Here is a 19,991-nt window from a genome sequence, read left to right as displayed (position 1 = left end):
AGTCACTCGATCTGGCAGCACTTTTAAGTTTGTTTCATTTCCCTTGCCAGAATGGCTGTAGATAGCTGGTACCTGGGTTAATGTGTCTTTAATAAATATTTTTTTTTCTAAATGGTTCTGAAATTGTGCCCTTTAAACTGAAGTATCTACCCAAATGAGGAAAAATGGAAATGGAAAATGTCTACCTGCACTAAAAACACGGTGATGAAACACAAAGCCTTTCAGGACGAGAGAGAGATTGATGAGTTTGTTTTGATGGGGACACCAGACATGAGCAAATGTCATTCATTTATTTCTAGTATGAAATGGCTAAGATGACAAAATACAGAGGCAAATGTTAGTCTATAATCAAAATAGTTTTATTTAAATGACATTAAAAATGACATGTTATAGTGCAAATCTACACTCTACATTAATGTTGCCATTTTCCATGTTAGAACTACGTACTGTAGATGTCGTGGAGCGAAGAGAAAGTCATCTGAAATATGAAGTACTACATTTCTCTTGCACGTCACAAATGCTTTTGCCATTCCCCAAAACAAGATACATGTAAAGGGAACTTATCAAACTGCCTTTGAAAATGTCAGTCCTTGCAGCCAGCAAAATACTTTGAATGTCTTGAAAAAATAGGGTATTTTAGATTAATCAATACAGGTCAGCCCTTTCCCTCTGGTGTTTTTGTTGTCCACAGGATGAGTCCATGTTGAACCCAATTTGCAGTGTGTGTGAGGTGAAGGCCCTTTGGCCCTCAGTCTGGCAGTTATGTACTCCCATTCGAGAGGATTAGGCCCTGAAATATTCACCACGCAAAGTCGGACAGCGTGAGTGCTTGGGAGGTTTTTGCAACGCTAGCTAATGGCTGACTTGAATGAATGGGCCTTGGCTTTGCCCTGCCTCATAATTCACTTCCATTTATCTTCGCGCGCTAATGACTTTTCGGAGTCCCCTTCAGTTAAAACCTGCTGAGTTGTTAGCGCCACGCCTGCGCCCCTGTAAGAGCGAACCAACAGATTATGCCGTCGCACAGGGTTGTGCAGCCATGGCATTTTGATACATAAAAGAATTAATTCCCTGCAAGAGGCCTTGGCAGCTTTCTGATGGATGCAGCCGAAAAAATGAAATCACTGGCATTAAATGAAAGGTCACAAGCAATGAAAGTTTCAAAGCTGTTTGTTTTTTTTTCTTGCTTGTGAGGCAAAAAAAGAACAAGACTTAGGCCTAATTACACACACATTACAATGTACAATACAATGACCATTATTAGGCCTACTATGTTGGTGATATAAAGGAATCGGTATGTTTTATTTGTAAGTGGTCATTTTATTTTAATAGTAAGTTTAATGAGGATGATTAGCTAGCGAATGTCTGTTGTGTAACTGTCTTTGTGAGGCCTCACACACAGTCAAGAGCCACAATGTCCTCTTTGGCAGAAGCCTCCTGTGCTTGAGTCTCTGGGGCCATTCTGCTAATACTTTCCGTAACCTTTGTGGCGAAACTATTCACAGTGTCTATGGCGGGGTCTATATCCGAGCTGGCACGCGGGGCGAGTGTCTGATCTCCGTAATCATATGACGCTCTAACAGTATACGCCCAGTGTCCCAGTAGTGCCATCGCCAGAACAAATGAGAGCGTAGAGGTGTGTGACGCTGTGGCCCGGATTCTCACAACGCAATCTCTATATTGCGGATAGTTTAGTGTAGATTATGTTACATGTGTGTGCGTGTTTGTGTCCCCGAGCATAACAGTTGATGACTGTAGGATTAGTGATGTGATCAGTCACCTCTCCGTTGGCAGGGCAGTAAATAAATAACAGGTTGATAAATAACAGGTTGAACTCCTCATCTGTGGTGGGAGAAGACTTGTCAAGCTTAGACTCTCTATCTGACATAAACTTTTACTGAGTGTCCAGCACTGAAAGTGGAAAAAAGATTTATGTGATTCAGTATCAAAGGCAAACACACTACTCTTTTGAACAGAAACCATGGGGTTGCGTTTGCCTTGCCTCCAGTCATAGAATACTGCTTGAGTGTGATTTGGAACAAACTGTGAGCTCCATATTAATGGGGACCGTGGTTAAAGTGTTCTTTTTCTGCTTTTCCAGCACCTAGGGGGAAGCGTGGTTGGAAAACCTTTTATGCCGTTCTCAAAGGAATGATCCTTTATCTGCAAAAGGTAAGAGGACTTCAAGCATGTAAATTTAATTGTAAATTTTCAACTGTACTTTTTACCTTGTGTTCTTAAATGTATACACACTTAATACTCTAATACTGGCTGTGGTGGTGGAACTCTGGTAGAATAATAATTAAAGTCGCTACATACGAAAGCTATTGATTTTTAGCTGCTTTCACCATCGTCCTTTAAATATCAGAGCCATTTTAAATGACACATGTTCAAGATCTCGTGAGCCATCTCCTGTGATTACTACAGTGTATTCAATCATTTAGAGATGCAACCACATGAGCTGTATGGACAGGATTTATACTTTAGTGCATCAATGCCGCTGCTTGGGAAATGTTTTGATAAATGGATTGTCCATTGATTGTGGTGGTACGTGTCCAGCATCGCGATGCCAATGTACACAAAAATAACCGTGCATAAGATAAAGCTTTCCTATGCCTGTCCTGGTGACGTTTACAGTCTCGATGGGCAATGTCTTTGTAGCTTTTACAGTTTGGTGCCATGCCCAGGTTCTCATCTCTGGAATGAAAGATAAGGTTGTGGGAATGATGAGATGTAACAGAACATGTCTTGCCCTCCCAAGTCTCTCGGCTCAATGAGACAGTATTAGATTGTAATGACCAGGCTGACCTTCTCCCGTTTAGCCAACCTGCTCAATACTGCCTGTCAGAAGATGTGTGTATACACAGGTGTCTGTGCTTATACAGTATAGTGTTTCTGGTAAATCCTGAAGGACATAGTCAAAGGTGAAGGTGCACTGGAGGCAAAAAGGGTACATGTTACTTGTGTCCATTTAAAGATAGATGCTAAAGGCCATTTGTTTATGTCAATGGTATTTAGCCAAGACCACTTGGAATGAAAAACATTCTAATACATGAACATTAAAATGAATAGTGTATAGTAAAATCAAATAGTAAAAAAAAAACCCAATATTATCAAGAGAAAATAGGATTTAACTAATAATAACAATAACCATAAACATACTGTATACAAACTGTGACTCTAAGATAAGCTTTTGCATTGACAAGAGTGTCTAAGTTTGTTTGTTTCTGTGTTTGTGTGTTTATTTGTTCTTCTCAATGAGTTGATTGCAATGTGATGCTTGATTACATGATGTCTTTTTCAGCATTTGACTCAAATCAGTGTTCAAGAGGGTGACTCAGAAGTGTTGTTGTTGCATTCAAGTTGTTTATCATTTGCTGCATACACAAAGCGCAGGGTTTTGTCTCTGGACATGAATGGGTCATGAGGCAGCAACTTCTAATCAACAAAGATTCTTATCAGGTTCATTACTGAACAAATGGTGTTGGCAAGAAAATGAATGGATAAAATGTATCGTCTGTGCTCTGTGCGTAAGCAGGCATCCAGCACGAACTTGGATCCACGCTTTACTGTACAAACCCCCCACACACAAATGTTGCTATGATCAGACAATGTGTCCCCTTCCTCTTACTGTAATCACTGTACAGTCATTTTAACTGTACGTGAAAGCGCCACCCAAACAAGTAAACAGGAAATGTGAAACGCTTCAACTGCTTCAATTATTTTGTCCTCCATGTGAATGAGGATCTACGTAGCAGGAACTGTGAAGCCATATTTCTGTGGCACTTTGAATTCCATGTTTGCGCTGATGTCGAGTTGCCTGTTACAGGTTTCCATGGCAGTGTCGACTAATGACCAACATTACTGGTCCATTAACTCTGAAGAAGCAATCATGCCTAATTAAACTCAGTGTGTCACCAGCCGTTAGAGAGCCCGGAAAACTGGGGAGTCATTTTGAATTCTATTTTCATGCAGACCTCATGACATATCTGGAGGTGGACAGGTCCTCTTAAGTTCTCAGTCACAGCATGCTTTTAGAGGCTCTTCTTGGGCTGTCTGCCAGTCATGAGCGCTGCCTGAAGTCATGAGCGCTGCCTGACATTCTTATTTTCTATGTGTTTCTTTTGGCCACTTATGTGACTTTTGGGGTTTTTGTCAGACAGAAATCTGGAAAGTGAGTGAAAAGTTCTCTGAAGAACCCTTAGCCTAGTTTTCATGCTGTATGTGACTCGTCAGATTAGCGTTTGTTATCATGATGTGACTTATTGATTAAATATAAGCTGTTTATGTGACCAGCAGCAGCGGGAGGAGGTGGAGGGGTGGGGGTAGATGATCATTATCACTTTTCCAAAGCTGGCAAGAGAGTGTCTAGCTCCGGGAGGGCATCACCTGCCTTAGAGGGCCCAAAGAGGCAGCTCTGGAGTTGGTGCCAAAGGCCCTTGAGCCCCCAAGGATAGTAAACGATGAATTATAGCCATGACATTGCGAATGGCAGATTTACTCTCATCATCAACAGCCCCAGTCAATACTGTTTACCATTCCCCACACATCTGTCAGGTCCACGGAGCGCAGAGGCGGAGTGGCACCCGTATTAACCCCGACTGCTTTCACACTGACCCCCCCCCCCCCTGCCATGATTCATGATGCTCTTGGCACTCTCGAGCAGCCGAGAGCTAATTTGTTTAATTCGTTTGTTTTAATTAAGAGTTGGATGAGGTCTAAAGCTAAATTGAATTTAATTGTTGGGGGGATTCAATTGCCTGGTGCACAGATAATGAGGAGGGTCAGCGTTGGTTGTTGCCAGGCAGTGGTTTCTTGAGATTGAGAATGAATTCAAGTTGCCAAGTACAAATATGACATGATGAGACATTGTGTCAACAGCAGGGGGAGCCTGGGGTGTGGGTTTTTTGGGTGATGGATGGCTTTGGAGTTGGACGCTGTCTTTTCTGGTACTGATGGCCTTTATTAGTGGAATAGGATGGAGAAACAATTGTCTATCAACTTCTGCCAAGGTGTGGCTATTGGGGCTATTTTCCAGTTTTGTAAACTAAAGAAACAACAAAATGAAACAGGTCTCAGGGTAACATAACCGGATTCAAAAATATGGAATCAAAATGACTTGGCAGTTGATAACTGTTAATTTGATGGAATATAACCTTCTGTATTGATCTGTGGTCCAGATAATGTAGGTCTGGCTTCCATGCTAATCTGTTCCTCTCTTTCTCTCTCTGTCCCTCTCCCTATCCTCTTCTCCCTATCTCTTCTTTTCCCTCTCTCTCTCTCTCTATCCCTTTCTCCTTCCCCTCTCTCTCTCAGGATGAGTATAAGCCTGAGAAGGCTTTGTCTGAGGATGACCTGAAGAATGCTATCAGCGTGCACCATGCCCTGGCCATCAAGGCCGAGGACTATGAGAAGAAACCCAACGTGCTGAAGCTTAAGACCGCCGACTGGAGGGTCTTCCTTTTTCAGGCGCAGTGAGTAAAGTCGCAGTGGCAGTCTGGCAAAACGCATAATTTGCTGCAAAGACAAGAGCACCCACATGCACACACACACCCAACACTACCATCCCTTTAGGCATGAACTGTGGAAACGAGGGGGGGGGGGGGTGAATAAGAGAGGCTCCCCTGGAACCAAAATCTAATTTCATGCTTGGATTCAAGCACAGTGAAAACACATTTATCTTGCCCATTAGTCTGGCCTCAAAACCATTGCATTTTTTATCAGGAATTCCAAGAAGGCCTTATGGAGGTGCTTATCAGTCGTCTAGAGAGACTGGATTTCTCTCCAGAGCCACAAGTCCATAAGGTCATACTGTAGACAGCATAAAGGCTCAGATGTCAAGGACTTGCTTCTTTAGGGACTTTGTTTTGTGTTTGTATTGTGTGTGCATTTTTAAGCACATGCACAGACAAAAGGGCAAAACCAGCTCAACAGTTGGTAATATCAATATGTGTTTGTTTGACTGCTGTGAGCACTGAAGCTCTGGAACCGATAGGATGAATTATTTATAAACTCAGGATCACAAGAAGACCGCACCTCCATTTTGTTTTGCAATACTGTATGTTTTTATAAGCTGTTGTTCGGCAAAGGCTTTGAAGTCAGGTTGAAATGACACATGTGCACCTTTCTCCAGGAGCCCCGAGGAGATGGAGTTCTGGATCAAAACCGTCAACTCCGTGGCGGCCATGTTCTCCGCACCCTCGTTCCCAGCCGCTATTGGCTCTCAGAAAAAGTTCAGCCGCCCATTGCTGCCAGCAACCACCACAAGGATGTCACAGGTGACCTTGCTTGCCTTGAACACTTTGAGCTCCAAGCTATAAGCACTAAGTTGGATTATGGTCGCTACCAACCTGGTGTTTTTTGATGGAAATTGCTTAGATGTTGTTTCTATTGTGATTAGCACTGTGTTCTCAAAACATACATTTTGCTGTTGAAATGACCTCTGTATCTCTTGTGGGGTATGACTGTATGGAGAATGTATGCTAGAGGTGGTTTGAGGAGCAGCCAATATATTCTACTTTACTATGTTTTTAGGAGGAGCAGTTAAAATCCCATGAGGCCAAGCTGAAGCACATCTCCACAGAGTTGGCTGAGCACAGATCCTACCCACCAGACAAGAAGGTCAAAGCCAAGGAAATAGACGAGTACCGATTGAAAGAGCACTATCTGGAGTTTGAGGTGAAATATTTATCTTGGTCAGCTTGACCAACCAGAGAAAATATTTATGGATGCATTTCACCGCTCTGGTGCACTTGCTGCGTCACTCTGTGTCTGTTATCAAATCATGTCATGAACTGAGAAATGTGCGTTTCTCTTTGACGAGGGAGATAGCTTTGGAGAGGTTAAGACACTGGGCCTAAGGATAAGACTAGCTGTTATCCGCCAGTCCATGTCGTTTTTGTGAAGCTTGGCCTTTGTACTGTCTTTGGTTGGTGGCAGAGGTCATAATTGGTTTGCTTCAGTGGTTTTGTATGAGGACTTTGCTCTTGATTTATTAAAATACCAAACTGACTCCACCAATCAAAGCCTAGGGAGAAAACACATTAAATTTGCGTGAAGTCCTTTGTGAAATGGTTAGGAAAATCACTCCCAGCCCTGGTGTGAAAGGCAATCACATCATCCAAATGAAAGTGTTTACATGGTGCTTTTTAACTTACTTCTTTAAGTAAAACCCAGCATGGTTTTATAATTAGGCACTGTTCGTGTTGCACTGCAAACTATTTACTTAAGACAGAGGGAGTGAGGGGGGGTAAGGCATGATGATCTGATATGCCTCCCAGAACACCAATTGTATAATTGAAGCATTGCACTCTCATTGTGTGCTAATATCCATGGTGTAATGATATTGCTAAGTATCAGAGCCCCAACCACCCCCACCCCCACCCCCCTTTTTCTTAATTTCACATCACACGGCTCTCTCGAGGGCTCTCCACTCCCAATCGATGCCTGCAGCTGTCATGTTGCTGTGAACGCAGCAGTCGTTTCTCTTAGATCCCCGCCACCCAGAACCACTGGGAACAAAGCCTCGGAGCTCATTTGCCATCAAATATTCGGAGGCATGCAGCTCTTTCCACCTGTAGAGGAATATCAAAGGCATTTACAGCTTCTCTTTAATCAAAGCCCATCTATAATTTTCACACTAGTTGCACATATTTTAGTGGAGCCATTTGTCTAGCAGGACCAAATGGGCGGATGTTGGCTTTTATCAGGTACTAATGTCAACGGATGGATTTTTATTCTACAGCCTCTCTCGCCAAATCAATAGAGCTTTTGTCTTTGTTTTATGTTGTGACCTTGGTGGAAAGTTTAGTGCATTTCCTTTTATAGGAACAACAGCCTTCTAAAATCATGACCACTAAAGTAATTTATTGAGAATTAAGAAAATGTATCACAATTTTTAAGAATTGTGAAGAAGAAGTTAGTGTTGTGTAAATGTAGTAAAAGTAGTGGCGTTTACCTTCATTTGAACACAAGATATTGAATGCCAAGTTTGATGGCATTATTTCACCTCATGCCTAACAATGCCCCTCAGCTGTTCTAAAATCACTGGAACCTACAGCCTCTCAGGAATTATTGCTTTTCTAAAACGGTTGGTTACTACATACCTGGCAAGATTTCCTAAAATAAAGGGACAGCAACGAGAAATTTTGCGATTTATTTATGCATGCCGCCAAGAAATATATTTATTCTATCAGAATGGTTGCCAAGCCACGCTGAGACGCAACAACTTTTACTTTTGTATCAATTTGTGGTAGTGCAGTAATATCGAATTAAGTGTGGTCAATGTGAAGGGTTGTGTTGGGTGTTACAACGGCATTGAACGTGATTCAGCTAATCATAATCAAGGACCGGAACTTTAGTCCCTTAATAGTTTAGTTAAAATGGCCATAGTTTAAAATTTGTACAATACTTTTCAGTGAGTTTGAAGGCATTAGTTTCCAGGCAAATCTATTGTTCCGTGCAATTACCTCTCTCAGAGCTAGTAATTAAAACGCAAGGCATCAAGAGAGGGGCCAGCCCAAGAGATGGTGATTTGGTCAAGGTTAAAAGAAGCCTTTATAGATTAAAACAGAAGCTGTTAAGGACAAGGACACACTAAAGTTGCTTTTGGAATTAATCGGGCAGCCATGCAATTAAATGGAGCCAGCTGTTTTAATAGTTTCCCTTTTCTAGCTGTTCTTCCCCATAACAAAAGATATGTTGCAAGATGTATGTGATAATAACAAGGAGATCCGTATGATATGATGAAGCTGTTGCATTGACCCCCCCTGTCCTCTCTGTTGTCTGCTGTAACAGGAGAAACGTTACGACATGTATGTGCAGCTCCTGAAGGATGGCGTGAAGGAGCTCCTGGCCGGTAAGGAGGCTGAAGCAGCCCTGAAGAAGTCCCAGTCCAGCCCCTCGCTCAACCAGGAGTCCCAGCCGGCTGGCGCCAAAGTCAAACGGAACACCTCCGAGAGGAAGGACTACCGGCCCGAGCCCCCCAAAGTCACATAGGAAGCTCCACCACGCTGTCCGTTCGAGAGCCATTGGTAGCACTTTTCTGTGAAGGGCTACATGTAAGGCCTAATTTAACACCTTTTTACGAGCCAATGCACGACCACCCTAAGACTAGTGGAAGGCCCTTGACAGGCGGTTGATAGAGTCACTAGCTTCGATAGTGTGACACGGCGTTGTGGAAAGGCCTTTGAGTTTGTCGTTGCTATACACACACACACACTTGCACGTATTCGCAATTGCTCAGGTGCCTCTTAGGGCCCTGGTGTGTTGATTCCAAAGGTGTTGTTTAGCTTTTAACGTGAACCCCCTTAAGGAAAGTGTTACCGAGCCATTCTACACAACGTGTGAATATATTTTGTGTAATTTATTTATGATCCCACAGTTGTGTACAATGTAAATGACTGATAATCGTCCTTAGATTGACTGGTGCTTGTGTAGCGATTTATATGGGGCATAACCTACATACAGTAAATGTAGTCTCTTTTTTTTTTATTTGAGTGTTGTACATGTTGCTGTTGTCATTATTGTAATGTAAGTGTAAGATTTAGTTGTGAGGCATTCGACTGTCACTTTATTTGTTCTCGCTGTGTTCCGTCCTTACCAACGCTCTCCCGAAATCTGCCTTTATTCAAGAGAAGATATTTTCTTGTATTTTGAGTGGACTTGATCCACCCTTATATCTTTGTAGGTATTAGATATAGTCTTACTCCTACTGTAAGGTAAATGGTTATTTTAAAATGTAGATTAAGTGAATGTTATAAACATTTAAACACACATGTACGGTAATTAGATCATTGGTACAATATGGCTTGACCCAGATTTTCTCCCAGCTGCTGGTTAGAGTCAAAACCGTGGAGAGAAAACAGCTGATTATTTTCAATAAGCTCGTTGACACAAAATGTCTCAAGCACATTAGATGGACCGGAAAGGCACATGGAAGAAGTTCCCATTGCTATTTCCTCTTATTGGCATTATAGGGACCATATAGGCCTACGTCAAGACTTTTTAATTCTGTTTGTTATATAAGTGCCCACCACCAACAGATTTTCTAATTCTATTCTGCAACAGTTTCAATTCAATTTCATAAAAATGTAAACAGTTCACATCTGTAAATCGCATTTTAATTATCAGTTCTGGCAACTTTTCCCAACAGAACAGCAACAAAATGTTTCTCACTCCCTGTTGCCGTTTCTAAATGGTTTTGTCCTCTCTCTCTCTCTCTCTCTCTCTCTCTTTCTCTCTCTCTCTCTCTCTCCCTCTCTATAGACGTTTATTTTTACATTACCATAATGCAGCAGGTTGTAAATAATCAGAAGTGATTTTTTTAATGTTCCTATGAACGGAACAGTAGAGAAATGAAAGCCTTCAGAATAGACCCATTAGAAGACATAGATACACTATTAGTTCCATTTTAAAGGTATGTTACAGTGGTTTTAAGGCTATTCAAAGTCTCTTATTTTAAGGAACGATTAGGGGTACTTACAGATAATGGTTTTAAACGTTGTTCTGTCCTCAGAACGTGGCTGTGCACACTGCAATGGCACTGTTGTGTTGTTATCAACACCAGAGTTGCTGCAGGCAGGCCGTTTATTTTTTTATCTGTTGAGCTAAAGAAATATACTTCTGCTTTTTTGAGTAGTGTAAATGCCAATGCTACTTTTTGTGTATTTTATAATCTTCTTATATTTGGATTTTTAATTCTTGAGTTGAGAATTGTATTGTTGTAAAGAAAAAAAATTAGTATTTATAGTGCACTTTATGAATTAGTTCTTTTGACTATTTTAGAGCTTTATAAGGGGTAGAGTGACACGTTTTTGAGTGACTCCACAGGTTTCTTTTTCTTTTCTCAGGCTGCTCCCAAGCTTGTTTTGTTGAAGGTACTGAGCTGAGTGTACGATTCTGTCAGCTCAACATGTTAGTTTGTCAGTGGTTGTGTAGTTTTGCTGTCATAGTTAGATTGTGTTATGACTACGTTTCCAGTAAGGGAACTATTTACAGTGCTGTACAACATTGAAATTTTTGCCTTTCTTTGTGATGTCAATATAGAATTGAAGTGTCATTGAAAATGTCTTCAGACAGAGCTGACATGGAAACACTGATATTTTATTCTTTCCCATCACAAACTGTATTTCAGGCATATTTTCCTCACCAAATATGGTCTGTATTTGAAGGTTTAGGTGTGTCAGGTGTGAGATGTACAATATATAACAAAGAAGGAATTGTAGGTTTCTGACATACGCTTGAAAATGTAGTAATTTGGCTTGTCGTCAGAACGTGTGCTTGTTTACTTCAACAAAGCGTGTGTTGTAGAAATTACACAATAGTTACAGTATTTGTTCTTCTCACCGTGTTAAAACAATATAGCCAGGCAAATGAACTGAGAACTTCTGAACGGAACATTTATATCCAGGTGGCTTCAGTGTCACTATCAGGAATTTTTTTTGCGACTCCGATATGCATATCCTATGCTTGCACAGTGTTGCCGATGCAACACTTTACTCTGTTGCCCCTTCCCTTGCCATAGTATACAAGGTTAGTGTATGGCTTCAGCATTGAAGCACTTAGAGTAACTTGCTTTTGTTCTTATTTTTTGTTGGTTTGTTTGTTTTGCTTGCTTGTGTGTTGCTTTGCCTATAAGTACTAAAAGAAACTGACCCAACAAAACTATACCCCAGCTGTGGGAACTGTCCCTGTTAGAAGTCGGCCCAGTTTGCTTTTTTTTTCTTATCCTTTTGTTGTGTATGTACTTTTAAACATGTTGGTTTGTATTTGTTGACCATTCAAAAACATCTGACCAAATTGTGCTTGTTGATGCTTGGATATATTGTACTTTTTGTGCTCTACCCCATATAGGACCCTCACCATCCTTCTAAAGAGGAAGTGTATACCGAAACTAAAGTCCCAGTGTGAAGTTCAGTCTCCCGATTTGTCCAGCATGAACAGTTGTAGATCAGCTGCTTCTCATGCCTTTGTGATACATTTGCACATTTTAGGATTTTTTGATTTCACATTTTGTTTTGTACTGACACAAAAAGCAGAAGCTTGTGTACTCCTGTATGTAGTGCATGGACATCTGAGTTCAATTTAATGGCAGAGAACCCCCCCTTTAAAAAACAAAACAAAGAGAATAGCTTTATTATTTATGTTCTCATTTGTATTGCCTTATTTATCCTTTTTTTGGACTGGAATGATTTAATTTTAGTGGTACATTTTCTTTGCAGGTGTACTAATTTTACACATCCATGTAAATTATCTTTTATTGTCAAGTGTAATATCCATACCACGCTTTTGTTTTGTTTTTTAGTTTTGGTCAAACAGTTTTCAGTGTAAACCTTATCGATCCCCCTCTTTTCTCCCTCTGCAGACGCCACTGTTGGTATTGATCCCAAGCCGCCCTACACTCACATATATCACTTAACAATATCAAATGTAGAGCCTATGAAGTGTAGCTATATGCTGGACATCTCATATTAGCATCCACCATGTTTGTTTGTTTTTTTGTTTTGAAGAAGGAAAGGAGGGGGCTGATGGGGTTTTTTTGGGGGAACGACAGCTGAAGTTGTACAGTAGGAACCAACACCACCGGTATTGGACACTCACACAGTCCCCCCTACACCGTTGGTGGTCGCTCAGTAGACATTGCACCTTAGCCTTCAGCAGGGGCTGTTAGTTCCTGCAACACAAACAGCATCAAAAAGACTATATCTCTACAAAAGCTGTGATCTTGTACAATCCTTTAATTCTGTAAATGTTGTGACATAACTGTTGCCCTGTGTTGGATAAGAAAAAAACAATTGGTTGATTTGTGGGTTGTTGAAGTGATGTCACTGGCAGTAAGCGTGTCTTACGCCCCTCAGCCAGAGTCAGGCACTTGATGCCAGCGTTACCAACTGTAGACGGTTTCAGTGAATAAAACACAGTATTTAATTGAGCATCCCACTAAGTCTCTGATCTCTTCTTTCACGTACAAGTTGATTATATATTTCTGTATCATATTAGTACATTAAGAGGTGCAATATATCCTATTAGAGGTACTTCCTTTTCAAGGACCTTGTAGTTTAAAGATAAATCTTTATGGAGCCAATAGTCTTCAAAAGAGTACTTACTTAGAGGTCCTAACAAGGGCACTGAAAATTGAGATTAAATCTGCACTGCTTGGGGACAGAATAATGTTACCTTAATCTCACAGCAGCAGCAGAGGGACCTCAAGATGGCTAGTCTACGCTGCTGTTACAAAAATTATTAAAGCAAAGTATTCTTGTAACCCATAGCAACCCAATCATACAAATAGTCAGTGTATGCCGCAATTGTATAAATAGATATGCATTCAATATGCCCTTATACACACACTAACAGATATAGTGCACTATATCTAACAGTGACAGACAATTTAAAAAAATCAGTGCATCATCAGGTATAAACATATCCACAGGGATTTAAATTGTGTTTGTAGTACACAAAGACATTAATCAAATACAACCGCACGTGCCCATGTGTTTTAAATGCTTTTCAGATTTGATGTACAAAAAAAAGCATACAATTACCTTGCTGCTGCTGCCACTGAACAGCTAAGTGCAAGTATATGTGATGTAGTGACAAAGTTGCCATCACCCAGAGGTAGCTGAAGCGAAACTCACGACATGGAGTAAAAACAAAATGGGGAACGTGTTGGAGAATAGCATCTTGCAGAGCCTAAGAGAGGGCGAGGCTTTTAAAGCAGAATTACTGCTGGGATTTGTGATGGATTGGAAATAAAAGTGTGCGACAGGTGCAGGAGAGGAGGATAAAGGAGAGAAACATCTCATCAATCAGAAAGTTAGGGAGAGAACGAGGGGAAGGAGGTAGGGAGGGAGAGAGAACAATGCTGGACCAGAAGAGGTCCGTCTTCTCCAAGAGTTGGTCACTCGAGCAATTACTTCTTTTAATAACCACACGGATAGGGAATACACAAGTCAACCTACATCCCTCTTCAATCACCAGGGCAACCATTTCAATTTCAAGTTTCAACAATGAAGAAAACAAGAAACAACAAACCACAGTGTTCTTCTCACAACAGTTTTCTTCAGGGTACCAGCCGTTATTTTCCATCAACAAAGTGTAAATATTTGATTGAAGGAGGGAACAAGTGATGTGAGATACATCTGTGGGAGAAAATTGACACGGATAACAGGTGCATAAGCCATCTGTTCCTCATTGTGATCTCAGTGGATAACACCTAACACATCTACTTGTGAAATTAGGACACAGCCATGCACTAATTTATCCTGAAAGGGAAGGGGTGCCAGGTAATGTGATTAAGGAAAATAACCTCTTGCACACACAAGTAAATGCAAATAGCATGCCCCTAACCTCTAATTGAAGGGGGTTAGTGCTGCTGTATTATGCTTAACAGAGAGCAGTGAGGGGGACATGGGGGACATGGGGGACACGGGGGGGGCACTTTGTGGGGAAAGAAGAATTAATGGAAGCAACAGGCAGAACTGGTATGAACAGTGGCATTTGTTATTGTTAAGGCAATCCGATGGGCATGGCTTCACACAGAGGAGTCAGTAAACTCGAATGATTGGAGACAGTTGCTTGGAAACAAAAAAGCTGAGATGCACTTGAGCGTGATCAAGAGTATGATGAGTGTGGAGGACGAGCGAGAAGCCAAAGGACAGGAAGTCAGTGACGTCGACGGCTACTTCACTTCCCTGCATATACAGTAGGTGCTCTTGTGCATGCCCTCGGCTACACGGGGGGCTCAACAACACATGGGCCATGCTTGGAGCTCTCAGAAACTCTAAATCTCTAAAAACAAGGACAATAGAAGTATTTCTGTTGTTTTGATTTTACCCTGTGTATACTTATTTGTGTTGACATGACATAATAATTTCAGCAATCTACCAGTGAGTTACAGTGTACATAGACTAGGTAGAAGACACAAAGTGTGATGCATATGGCAGTAAAGAGCTTGTTTGTACATGCACATGATGACAAAAAGAAGACAACTGAGGTCATGTTTGTTAAAACAGGAAAGCACTTCTGGCAATGACTTCAGCGATGGCTTCAGGGTTAAGGCAGCTTGTCCTCTGTCTTCCTCAACTGTGGTCTGCCAAGACAGATGCAGCTCCATAGCAATTACACTCGTCACAAAACAAAATGCCAATTGTAAAAGTAATGAGGACCACAGAATGCCACACAAAATAAGAGAAATGCAAATATGTCAACGTAATTTATGGGCAAATATTAAATAAACCCTCCTGCTGCTTTTCTGCTTTTATGTCATTACAATCAAGGCTTCTGTGTGTGTGTGCGCGCGAGGGAATTACATATATGCAAAACATTGCATGTCTGTGTAATAGGCAGAAGACGCAAGGATGTTAATCCCTTTAATAGGAATACCTTTCCTTGCTGGCTGGATTAAAACATAGATATGCTGATGGACTGATTCCACATACTGATCTATTGAGTAATGGAAATCAATTCCTGCTCATTAAATCTTTTTTTCTGTCTTAGGTCAAGGAAAGTTCAAGCTAAACCTTGTAGTAAATATGTGTGTGGTGGTTTAATTGTGAAGCCATCGAGTTATTAACATTATGCGTTGCTGTCAGTATATCTCATCAATAAGCAGAGTGAAATCATGCATTTTTTTTTTATATGTTGAGCACAAATTCAGCTTTAGATAAACAGGAAACAGCACATTTTGTCTTGCACGCCACAGAAATTATTTGGAAACCTGATTTGTATATGAGTGCAGTTGTCTCTTCTCTTTTTTATGATTACGGTCATCACAAACTGCCTGAACAGGATGTATTTATGGCTTGCTCAGAATGTGAACATTATTGCCACCATACATCGTAATGCAGTGCAGTGCAAATCTGATCCACTTTCTACACTTTTCACATTTAGTCTGTGTATCCCAAATATGGTTTTAGGCTACTTTTATCAAGCAAAGAAGCTACTGTGTGTAAAGATTATTAGCTATTGTACAGGAGATATTGGCGGGAGGGAACAAATCACTTTGACCTTGAAATAATATGTCCACAATTTGACAGCACATTTTGTCTGTTCTCAGATGTGGGCTGCAGTGAATGGATTCTCTTCCATTTCAGGTAGTCACATGCCAAATTTTATGTTTAGTTGCCTAGATACAAAAGGTGGGTGAATAATGCAGAAAGACTCGCCTCAGTTTGCCTTTGTTGGAAAAAGTGTTTTCCCAGAACAGTGAACTGCAAGTTTAAACAAGTACCACTCTGCAGGCTTGTTTACCATTCATCTCCAAAAATGATAAATTCAAATCACAATGATATAAGTCTTTTTAAATATTTCACCCAAACTGTGCATAAAATGGACCAGTTTTTTTTTATTTCATGTGAAGCCAACAATTGATTTTGTTGAATTCTATTTATTAGAATGCCTGATGGGCATCAAAACAATTAACAAAACAGCTGGTGCCCTTTTTCTTAGAAAATAAAAATTAAATAAATATGAAAATATCACTTTTGCATGTCTGGAGTTAAACGTTATTGTTATTTGCTTTATTGTTAAACTTCTTGTTTAAGCTTAAGGAAATGAGGAATGCAGCAAGATGAATAACTAACTGATTGCTATCTTAGGGCCTGCTGGACTTGATTAGAACATGTATTATCAGATTGGATCCATTCAAAAGCAGCCATGATGTGACAATTACTGCCAGAGAGATGCCATCAGAACACCTTAAAGTCTACACACAAACAGAGGATGAAAAAGGAGGGAAATTAATTGAACTATTGACTTTTTAATTGAACTAATGACTTTTTTTCTTTCCAGATGTGTTTTCTTTTTCTTTCCTATTTCTTATTCTCCCCTCTAAGTCTAAATGGATACTCTTTCTTTGAATACCTTGAATACCAAAACCTATGTCACTGGAATACTTCTTTAAGCCAATGCCCATGCACGTCACACATGTGTCACAAATAACAATTAGGAACAATAGTACATCCCCTGGAAAGGGTGTTTGACACACACATTCAAACACTATTTGAGGCTCTTTGAAGGTTAAGCTTCTATTCCTTTAACTTGTGAGCTCTATCAATTACTGTGATCACCTGTCGTTTTGACCAACATAGTCATTGCGGTGAAATCTTTGATGGGTGCTTGAAAAGTAAATGGCTTCTTGAGAACACTTTAAAAGAGGCTGTATTATCAGGACATGTGGTTGTTTCCATGGAGTTTCACAGATATGACTCACTTTCCTTCCCAGTAAAGTGTACTCTCTACAGAGAAACCCACACATGCATTTTCATGCTCGCATAGTACCAAAGACTATATGATAGATATAGACTATTAGATAATGTCCATACATTAAGCCTCATATCTCAAAACACCCTAGAGTGTTTTCCTGGTCAAATTTGTATAAAAACAGTGCCTTCAGTCCCGAAGTGTTTAGCTAAAGAGGCTCCATGCAGAGAAGGATCCTAAAAGTCTTAAAATCTTAATATGAACACTTGAGTCTCCCCCCCTTTCCACCTCTCTGTGCCGTTATGGAAGCTGTTGCATTGAGAAAGAGCCAATCCTTTTATATGCCCCTAGAAGAGCTGCTATTAAATGAGCTTTATTCTCACAGCCCTGTCAGCCTTCCATAACTCTTGCTATGCTTTTAGCAATTGGCAGGATGTGCCCACTGTGAAGCACTTCTGGCAATGACTTCAGCGATGGCTTCAGGGTTAAGGCAGCTTGTCCTCTGTCTTCCTCAACTGTGGTCTGCCAAGACAGATGCAGCTCCATAGCAATTACACTCGTCACAAAACAAAATGCCAATTGTAAAAGTAATGAGGACCACAGAATGCCACACAAAATAAGAGAAATGCAAATATGTCAACGTAATTTATGGGCAAATATTAAATAAACCCTCCTGCTGCTTTTCTGCTTTTATGTCATTACAATCAAGGCTTCTGTGTGTGTGTGCGCGCGAGGGAATTACATATATGCAAAACATTGCATGTCTGTGTAATAGGCAGAAGACGCAAGGATGTTAATCCCTTTAATAGGAATACCTTTCCTTGCTGGCTGGATTAAAACATAGATATGCTGATGGACTGATTCCACATACTGATCTATTGAGTAATGGAAATCAATTCCTGCTCATTAAATCTTTTTTTCTGTCTTAGGTCAAGGAAAGTTCAAGCTAAACCTTGTAGTAAATATGTGTGTGGTGGTTTAATTGTGAAGCCATCGAGTTATTAACATTATGCGTTGCTGTCAGTATATCTCATCAATAAGCAGAGTGAAATCATGCATTTTTTTTTATATGTTGAGCACAAATTCAGCTTTAGATATTGATACTTAATCATCAGGCTTTGAAATGTAGAGGTGGGGGGGTCAACATTCTACTTCAGAACACTGTATTTGGCGAAATCTCCACATTTTAACAAATAGTGTGCTAGTGAGAAATAGCAACAGAGATACAAACAAGTGCATCATGATGCAGCTCTACTATCCTAACAATGAGGATAGTGATCTGCCCACCCAATCAGGATTTGTGTCATTAGTGGTCATGTTGGTGCCCCCCACCCAATCCCAATCCTCCCCCACCTTTTTTATGCAGCCCTTGCCACTTAATCTACTAAACCCCTCTTCTACTGCACTTTTTACCCCCCCCATTAATGCACAAATAGGCTGACACCAGACATAATTTCACTGCATTTCTTACTTCCAGTAACTATATGCATGTGACAATAAACTTCCTTGTATCCTTGTATCCTTGTACTTTTGCCAAAGCAGTAACTGGACAGAGTGAGGGTATTTGAGGAGAGCAAAGGAACACATTTTGTGGTCTTCAGTTTTAGAGCATATAACTTCCAACAGAAAGCACACACACACACAGGAAAAATGTGCACCTTCTTTGATTTGATTTGATTTGCTTCGCTACTGCTTTGGATAAGTGTCTGCTTTTGTCAAAATGAATAAAGAGTGAAATGATAATGAGTCAGACTAAAGTTTTATAGGCTATTTACTCCTTGGCAAAAATGGCAATGTCTTCTATCCAACAGAACCATTTTTTTGTCACTCTGGAATGGATTGACCTCTCTGTGTGCGACTTCACAAATCTCACTGTAGCCTCCTTCAATTAGCCAATATTTGCTAGCCTACTTATTCCACTGCTTGGTTGAATTTCCCATTGTCCTACGTAATTTAGAACGACCATTAACCGTATGTTATTTGCACACCTATGAAGTAGGCCTACATCCATTTTCTTGGCCGTATCACACTTGTATATTAATTCGCCGAACTCGTTGTGAAGTTTGACTATGACTGAGGTGGCTTTTAGCTAGATGGATGACAGCAGGCTAGGTTAATAGCGATGTTTCAAAGCTAAAGTTCATCAGAATCTTGGGATACGCCCGCTTGACAACGGGAGAGATATAACTAACGACTGGCTTTTGGCCGTAGCAACCATCCATTTAGAACTAGTAATGGCAGTTTGTCCTGCAAGTTGAGAACGTAGTTGATAGGCCTATGTGTCGTAAGAAAGTAGTTCTACAAACAAGACAGTTTTAGCGATTAAAACGTTTACATTGTAACAGGAAATGAACACAACGCAAGTGGCAACAGTGGAATAAGCGGGATAATGGACTCCACAGTGGTCTGTTCACATAAGTTAATGCACTTACGAGGTTTAAACGGCCCTCCGCTTTGCGTCGGGACCGTAGCCTACAACCTCAACCGTGCATTAACTTCTGTGAACAGACCACCGTGTCGTCCATTATCCCTTAGCCTACTTATCATTGTTAACCACTTACAGTTTACAGTTAGGCCTAGGCCTACTCTAAAATAACTCAGATACCTAATCTTTTGAAATCGGATTGCTGTATGTGGATCTGAATAATTAGGGCCTAATCAATTTAAAACGCTTCTTGTAAACCTGTCTACCCAAAAACACCCACATAGCTTAATTTCCTTTTTAAACCCCATATTTACTGATATTTGGAAAACCTGAAAATCTTTGTTTACATATGGCCTATTGCCAC

General features: G+C 40.5%; 1 protein-coding gene across 5 annotated transcripts in view; it reads left to right on the top strand.

Annotated features, from left to right (window-relative positions):
* psd3l (pleckstrin and Sec7 domain containing 3, like) overlaps window positions 1-12,939 on the top strand; it is an 89,559-nt gene extending 76,620 nt beyond the window's left edge. For all 5 annotated transcript variants that reach the window (XM_042058445.1, XM_042058446.1, XM_042058447.1 and 2 more), the window contains 5 exons: window positions 2,102-2,172; window positions 5,317-5,474; window positions 6,134-6,278; window positions 6,535-6,678; window positions 8,797-12,939. In XM_042058445.1, the coding sequence (XP_041914379.1) occupies window positions 2,102-2,172; window positions 5,317-5,474; window positions 6,134-6,278; window positions 6,535-6,678; window positions 8,797-8,997 (719 nt within the window). In that variant the 3' untranslated portion in view covers window positions 8,998-12,939. The remainder of the gene's footprint in view (window positions 1-2,101; window positions 2,173-5,316; window positions 5,475-6,133; window positions 6,279-6,534; window positions 6,679-8,796) is intronic.
* Window positions 12,940-19,991: the final 7,052 nt, after the last annotated feature.

This window comes from Alosa sapidissima, chromosome 13 (genome assembly GCF_018492685.1).
Source record: "Alosa sapidissima isolate fAloSap1 chromosome 13, fAloSap1.pri, whole genome shotgun sequence".
Classification (NCBI taxonomy): domain Eukaryota; kingdom Metazoa; phylum Chordata; class Actinopteri; order Clupeiformes; family Clupeidae; genus Alosa; species Alosa sapidissima.
The sequence above is the reverse complement of the archived record's forward strand: the minus strand, read 5'-3'. Positions and strand labels throughout refer to the sequence as shown.